This window comes from Oratosquilla oratoria, chromosome 5 (genome assembly GCF_046742065.1).
Source record: "Oratosquilla oratoria isolate Oo_2021 chromosome 5, ASM4674206v1, whole genome shotgun sequence".
In the NCBI taxonomy this organism is placed as follows: domain Eukaryota; kingdom Metazoa; phylum Arthropoda; class Malacostraca; order Stomatopoda; family Squillidae; genus Oratosquilla; species Oratosquilla oratoria.
Genome location: NC_134781.1, coordinates 77,897,032 through 77,905,571, shown reverse-complemented (window position 1 = coordinate 77,905,571; position 8,540 = coordinate 77,897,032). Strand labels below are relative to the sequence as shown.

Genomic DNA, 8,540 nt, shown 5'->3' with positions numbered 1-8,540 from the left:
CTGTGTTTTCTTTAATGTTTGCTTCGTTTTCTTCAATGAGGGTATCACAAAAAATAACATAATTTGTGTATGAAAAAAATATTAAACTTTGATTATGATATAATGTATTGAAATAAATTAATTGTGTTTTCTTTTAAAATTAATCAATTAAATGTATTAGAGAAATACCTCCCACAGAAAATATGTTTATGTTACCTAGGTAACGATTTGCTAGCTCAAGCCACAGGTGGGATTAGGTTAGTTGGTCAACATCGTGAACAGAAGTGAAATGTTAAGGCCAACCTCTTGCCAGTTTTAAGAATGGTTACTCGGGGCACGACAGAACGGTCTGGCAAGTGTGTGAGACATTACTTGACGCAGTGATGAATTGGCTGGAGCGCAGAGCTTCGTCAGGTGTAACTTGTACATGGAAATATTTTCAAGGACGGGCGGCCTAGAAAGCATACAATCATGGAAGCATAATTACGTCACTCGTGCTTTCACAAGAAATCTCGAAAAAAATAATACTATGGATTGCACTCAGATTCCACATCATTCAAAGTGTTAATGTAGGAATGCTGATGGTGTGTGGAATTGAGAAGTGTAGTTGTTTGATATAAACTGAATCTCAAATATTTCACCATGACTCGAATATCTTTGAAAGTTGCCCTTTTAGAAAGTTGTATCACAGGCCTTTCCAAGATAAGAATGGTGCCCCCGTGTTTTCGAGGAATCTTTCAACCTGTGGGGATGCTATTGTGTCTGTCAACTCTTGTATTCATCTCCATTGGTGTGTGGGAAGATTGGCTCTCTCCAAGGCGCCTGGCAACACCTAATCCACTTTCTCATAGCCACCTTTATCCTTCCAATGTGCCATTGTACAATTTGCCTGATTTCAAATACATACTTAACAATAATATGTGTGATAAGGAAAGAGTATTTGGTGTTATTATAGTGCACAGCCATCCAGCAAACCGAGAAATGAGGGATGTCATGCGAAAGCACATTTCTGCGACTGATTTACATGACATGGGACTGCGGCGTGTGTTTCTACTTGCTCGCGCTGAATGGGACGACCAAACTTCATATAAGAAAACTCCACAAGTGAACCTTGAGGATGAAGATCTCCAAAATCATGATATTGTGCAAGGAAATTTTAAAGAACATTACCACAATCTGACGTATAAACACACCATGGGCCTACAATGGGTTACCAAGTACTGTCCTCAGGCAAAATTTATTATCAAGATGGATGATGATATAGTAGTTGATCTGTTTCAGTTTAGACACATGTTGATGTCACGCTACAAGGAAAGGGATAATTTGATCCTTGGTTTGGTACAGTATCAGGCTAAACCAGTTCGTAATAAAGAGAGTAAATGGTATGTTACAGATGAAGAATATCCTGCCATGTTTTATCCAATATTTGCATCTGGTTGGGTTTATGCTATGACATTAGATGCAGCTAAAAAGATTGTAGCCGAGTCATTCAAAGTTCCATATTTTTGGATTGATGATGTTTTTATTACGGGAATATTAGCAGAACGTGTTGGTGTTAAACGAGAAGGGGCCAATCGCTTCTACACTCTTCACGTAGATCACCTGTTGTGCTGTGTTGAGCTACCAAATCATAATGATTACTATTGTGATTTCTTTGTGGGGCCATCAGAGCATAAACCAGAAGTGATGGCGAAGCTACTTAGCCATGCACGTTACTGTTACATGCACTCATGTGAGCGCCGATCCCCTGAATATTCTATAGCTAAGAAATGTGTTAGAACTCAAGCTCGACCCCTAGTTCCAGCAGGCGTAGGCAAACCTGAAGTAGTTGTAATACACTAATTATTAGTACAAACTGGTGGAAGGTGTATTTGATGTAGGTCACACTGATGCCTTATCATTGCAACTATGGCCTTTATGAATTATGTTCCATATTATTAACTGTTATGTAAATGACACTGATTAGCATTTAGGTGAGCCCTTTCAATGGTAACATCTTTGTAGATTTTATTTAAGGTAATGCTAGATCTTTTTTTGTGAAGAGGATTTGGTAGGGGTGCAAAAGGATGTCTTTGAAAGATACAAAGACGGGTCACCACGAGCATAGCTCCCTGTATAATACAACTAGGTAAATATAATACTGTTATTACTTCAGAGATTAGATTGTACATATAATGAAAAAACAAAAACAAAAATACTCATTAAAAGTTTGATTGTTAATATACTAATTGACCCAAATCAAGTGTGGACCAAAATTGTCAAAATGGGTTGTCATTGTTGTAACTGATCTTAGGTCAACAAGGTCCACCTTCAGTGGCAGACATTTGATGTCATGAAATAGAGATACCATAGCACACATGAAGTCACAAATTACAATAGCAAAAGTGCCCTATCAAGAGCACTGTAGATGACATGTCATCTTGAATAGCCAAGCTTCCATAATTCATTAGCTATTGATGGTATCTTATCCTCTTCAATATGAGTAAAATTCTTTCAGGTAGCATCAGCTGCCTGATGTACAGTGATTTGATGATGCATCACAATACTTGTGTTATAAAACATAAAGTTACAGCTGTATTACTCATGTTTTCACCAAGTATTAATAGCCACAGGAAATGTGATCTAGCCAGTTCACAGAATATGGGGGGTCATTCAGCTACAATTACAAAATAAATATAATCAAGACTCCAACACCAGCATCTTCGTTTACCCACTCATGCCCCATAATGCCTATGTAGGTGTCATCTTATGGAAGGGGTTAATTGTCAGGCATTTGATTCTCAGTTGGGATGGACCATACTGGAGAGAGTTCCTAGTTCTTGAGGAGAGCATTCCTTGTATTATGCTGGAGTAGTCCTCATAGTTTAATAGAATTGTCTTGCATTCATTAGAATAAGATTTGTAAATTGTGCTACCAACTGCAAAGGGCTAAACGCCAACAGTCTTTTTGACAGTGGCCAGTACCTGAAACATGAAAACCAAATTATGTGTAAGATTAGAAAATAGCTAAATGCTAGTTGTGCAATACTGTTAGTCTTGTGCTTCAAGTAACCCATTCTGTCCAACATACGAGTAATTACAATTATTAACTCCAGGGGTGCTTCGCTTTTCTTGGTCAGTGGCGAATAGAGCATTCTTCCCATAAAATTCTCATATAGTAGTGTATTATGTATTTCATCAAATCCATCATGTGTAAGACTAAGGGAGTTATGACTGAGAAAATGTTTGTACTGTATCATCTGATGTATGTTTATATATGTGTAGTTTTTTCTGATTAGGGTAAGATTTGAAGAGTATAGAGGAATAGATTAAATTATGATTTATGAAAAGCTCTTGATATGATAACTTGCATAAGATTATTAGAGAAAAGGTCAAGATTATTAGAAGGTAAATTATAAATGTGGTTAGATGTATAAATTGGATTAGACATAGAGAGCATATTGTATTGAATGGAGCTGTCAATGTCGGGACAATTTCTGTTGTTATTATATATATATATATATATATATATATATATATATATATATATAATATATATATATATATATATATATATATGGATCAACAGATATCCAAAATTGTGCAAGGCAGCTACTTTTTATGTAGAACAGGCTAAATTTTTATATATGGATCGACAGATATCCAAAATTGTGCAAGGCAGCTACTTTTTATGTAGAACAGGCTAAATTTTTTGAAGGTATCAGATACCAAGAAGAATATGAACAACAGCAACCAGTATACTATGAAATTTTGATCTGAAAAATATATTATTGTTCTAGATTAATTAAATTTTTAAAGTTGATATTTAGACAGGCGAAAGGAGAAAGTTGAAGTTAATGTGGATAAAAGTAAGATGATGAGAGATACAAGGGGAGAGGATGGCAGCAAGTTGGAAGCAAGTCTTAAAGGAGAGAGGCTGGAGGAAGTGGATAGCTTTAGGTATTTGGGGTAGCAGTGGCAGGAAAGGGAGGAACAGCAGTTTAAGTAAATTGTAGACTGAAAGAAGGAAGTAAATGTTGCGGGGGATTAAAAAGTGTCATGAGAAATAGGTATTTGGGAATGGATGCAAAGGGGAGACTATATGAAGGGGTAATTGTGTAAACTGTATTGTATGGGGCAGAAACATTGAATTTAAGAGAGGCAGGAAAAGTTTAAATGTGTTTGGGATGAAATGTCTGAGAATTATGGTAGGTGTTACAAGGTTGGATAGGATGAGAAATGAGGTGAGGAGAGCTGGAGTGGAAAAGGAGATGGCAGATAGGGCTGATGAAAGAGCATTTGGATGGTTTGGACACATGGAAAGAATGAATGAAGAAAGCTTAGTAAAAGGTGTGGAAGGCAGAGGTGGAGGAAGTGAACTTGAGGGGATGACTGAGGATGAGATGGATGGATGAGGTGAAAGGGGTGTTGAGCAAGCAAGGGTGAAGACAAGAGATAGGGGTGAGTGGAGAATGGCTGTGTATAGATGATACTGTGACATAAAGAAGGGAGGAGATGGGGTGGTAGGGAGTGGTCATGTATGAGTGATAGTTTGACGCAGCCCAAAGGGATTTCTCCCCATCCTCCCTTTTTATGTGGGACAGAGAGGGGGTGGGGGGCACTGATTAAGTGAAGTGGCCTTGCTGTGGATGTACTATGTCTTGCTGCATTGCTTCTGACCCAGGGCAGTGGGTGGGATACAGGGATGATCCATCATCCATGAGGAGCTAAGATGAGAGGGAGGAAAGGGTGGTTGGTGGGAGTGGATACTTTCTTTTTGACTTGGCTATCTTCCTTATAAAGGGGGAAAAAGCCCTTGTCATATAGATATATACAAGGTAGGAAGAAGGAAGGCAAAAGATATGTGTGAATGGAGAGTGGTTTGAAATGGATGAGAAAATGATGGGGCCCAGAGGGATTTTTTTTTGTCCACTCCAAATATTTCACAGGTAGATGAGGTAGTGGGGAGTTATCAGGTAATGAAGCAATGGGATATAAACCACCTTTGGTTGAGCTCTATTGTAGAGGTGTTCCCGTGCTGCATTGCCTCTAACCTGAGTTGTGTGGTGAGAGACAGGAATGACCTTTCCTCCACAAGGGAAAAGACAATGGGTTTTTGGATGGGTGTGTGCTCTGACTCGGCCACCCTCTTTTAAGGGGGAAAGGGCCTTTTGGTATACATACAGTAAACCCTCACTATACCAAACCTCGTTGCACTGAATTTCGGCTGTGTTGACCATAGTGAGACCTACTGACTGTGTAATATAATGAACAAGGTCTGTATATACAGTGCAAGGTTCAGTATAGATGGCGGATACATGGAAAATTTTAATGTGTAAGTACAGTATGTACTTTTGGCTGTAACAGTGAAGCCTTCCCCCAATTAGTTTGATATATTGAGGGTTTATTATAGTATGTGTTTAATGATACTTTCATTTTATGAGTTTATATAGTGAAGGAATTTTTTTTTTTTTTTTATAAAGGGGCCCATCTAAACGTGAGAAGGCATTTAATTTTTCACAGAATCATATAGAAAAGATTTACACATTTATACAGTCATTCACTGTAGATTACTATGATTTGTAAAAAAAAAAACCTTTGTAGTCTGATGTAACTTCTGTATTTTACCAAGATATCTGGCACCCTATCAAGTCTTGTACTCATATATTTATTCAAGTGCAGACAAACCCAAAACAAGGACTTGACTGAATGAGACCCTGGTTTATCCCAAGTCTGCACTTGTGCTTTTCTTAGGTTTGAGCCAAGACAAAAATCTGAGAAATATGTCATTATAGCAAAAGGGTTATTTATTAAGCTGGAGACACTGATCCAAGAGCTCCTATCAGAGCATGACATCTGTAAATGTGCAGCTTTCAGTTTGGCCATATCTTATAATCATAAAACATTCCTTGATAGTTAAAATGTATACACTCAAGTGCTTTTTAGATATGCCATAGCCCGAAGGTTAAACTAGTATAGTTGAATTTATATATATTTTTATAATATACATTTTAGCATGTCTATTTTTTAAATTTTCTACAAGCATTTTGACAATCTCATTTAAAGGTTTATTTCCAGTTACAGTTGTAATTCATTCACTATAAATTGTCTACATCTCAGCATATTATATTTTGCTCAATGTTATCACTATTTTTTGTGTAATTATATTGTCTTAGAACTTATGATTATTGGTGTGTCATGATGAGAGGCAGAATTCGGTGCCAATTTTTTTTAAGTGTGTGCAGTTTTGTAGCCTTCATCTTAAATATTACAAGTTGTATACTTTATGGGTCTTGATTAGTTAAGACAAAATACATTTGAAGGTGAAGAAGAAATCATATAATTTTGTTGGATATTTTATAATGAAAATCACATTTTTAAGTAAAATACATAAATACAAATATACTTGCATATTATTATCCTTCTTTTTTATTGCCATAAAGAACTACTTTTATGGTATTATTGTTCTTTATACAGTACACTACAGTTATGGCCTTCAGCCACACTGTAAATCACTTCACAAATGCCATCAACAAGCTGGTCACCAGTACGAAAAATCTGAAAATTAAAATTGTATACACTTCCACTTCATCTTAGCGTGTTGTTGCTATCCTGGTGCTTCAATGGCATGTCTGTGTACAGCACCAAATAATTCAATTAAGCTGGTACAGACAACAGTCCAATGTTTCTTCCCAGAGATCTATGGTCCAAAGAAAGTTGCCAGTCACTGTGGTTCTGTGGGTTTCCAGTCAGTTAAACTACTAAGTGGTTGGTATCATAACTACTGTCTCAATTTCATTTGGCTAAGGGTGTACTCAGCCTAATAGGAGGCTTGTAATATTTTTGAATAGAGAAAGCCTTTTAAAATATTAGAATTTTAGTGTACAACTGTTGGTGATACATGACATTTAATTCCACTGTAGTGATGTCTGACAACACTTGAAAATATAAGCTGTCTTCTACAGTACCATTTAGCAGTGTAACTGTCCCTGAACTACTGAGATGCAACCCAAATGTAATGAATGGGAAAACTCCAAGGGACTATTTCAAAGTTTATATGAAAACAAATTCTTCAATATTTTTCATAGTGCTTTCAGTGGAGCCAGTGATAGGTATCTGCAAATGGTGGTCTTGTACACTAGGTATTGGGAGAGGAACATCAATTTGTCATCTGGAGGTGCTGGCACATGATCTCGTAACTGGGTCCAGAGTTTTTCTGATAATGCACACTATTTTTCACATGAGACTTGATGATTACCAACTGCTTTCCCATTTTCCCATTAGTGACAAAAGCAGACCAACCCTAATACAACACAAACAGCAATTGAAGTATTTCTTTCCAGAAAGATCTACAGGAGGGCCTGAGGACCATTTCCAGCTGCTGTGTGACTGTATGTTTCCAGTCAAGGCAACACTTATTATCACGAGTGCAGTCTTTACATTGGTTTAACTGCAAATGAGTGTAATGGAAGTGAAGATAGCGAGACTGTCTTCCATATCAGGCCACCTCATTTATGATTGATGTCTATTTTGCATAGAAAAAAAAAGGATGCTTGTCACTTAACTTCTACCTTCTTTAAATCTCTACTTTATAACCTCTATTATTACATTTCTTTGGCAAAATTTTTCATTAAGTATAGAAGTGCTGGTTATCACCTATGAAATACAAATACTTTGTGGGTTGGGTTTTGAAAGTACTCTAGTGGTAATTAGATGCCTGCACACAGTACCACTGCTGTCTGCACACACTTCTTTATGACAAGTCTGTCCTTTTTTTCCCCAGTGAGCTGGCGGTGTCCCTACACCAGACCAGGATCTTGACTAAGAAATGAAGATAATGAATTATAGTGTCAGGCACCAAAAACCACATGTAACTAAGGGAAACTTAAGAATTGTAGAGTGAGAGAGGACTCTTGATTGTAAGATTACTAGTCTGATCTCATTTGTTTTGGGAATTATGTGTTACAGTACTGGGCTGGAGCTGATAGGGTTACATGACGAAATACAAGTATTAACTTTTCTATTGAACACAGAAAAAAGAAAATTGAAATGTAATTAGTAAAACAACTTGGGTCAGTTTTATTATAGTTTCAGCCTGTACAGAGTACAGCAAATGGTACTAACCACACATTACACAACTTTTCCTGTCCACAAACAAATTCATTCTTTTATCCATAAATTATGTATACCAGTTGTCTTTTCCCCACTTCCTCACTTGTAAGGAGGTGATGTGGTCAAAGCATTGTCCTTACTTTGGAAGAAAAATACTGAACAGAGGATCTCTGGTTCCCTCACTCTGTCATGTATAGTTCCCTTTTGTCTATACACCAAGGGCATGCACTCATTCCACTCCTATCCATCACCCATTTGTTCCCTCTCCTCTTAGCTCTTTGTGGATGACAGGTCATCCGTCTCCTGTCCACTGCCCAAGTCAGAAGTAATCCAGCAAGACACAACACATCCACAACAAGGCCAGACACTTCATATACACAGCAACCCTCCCTCCTCGTTCCATCATGCAAGAAATAAGACAAGGGGAAGTCCCTTTGGGCTGCATCAAATTATTATCCATACACAACCAG

The 8,540-nt window shown here is 37.3% G+C and overlaps 1 protein-coding gene across 1 annotated transcript; it reads left to right on the top strand.

Annotated features, from left to right (window-relative positions):
- The first annotated feature begins 203 nt into the window (after positions 1 to 203).
- Positions 204 to 7,700, top strand: LOC143025583 (beta-1,3-galactosyltransferase 5-like). The gene has a single exon (XM_076185477.1). It carries the CDS (start codon positions 622 to 624, stop codon positions 1,819 to 1,821), a length of 1,200 nt encoding a protein of 399 aa, XP_076041592.1. The 5' UTR covers positions 204 to 621; the 3' UTR covers positions 1,822 to 7,700.
- The last annotated feature ends 840 nt before the right edge of the window (positions 7,701 to 8,540 follow it).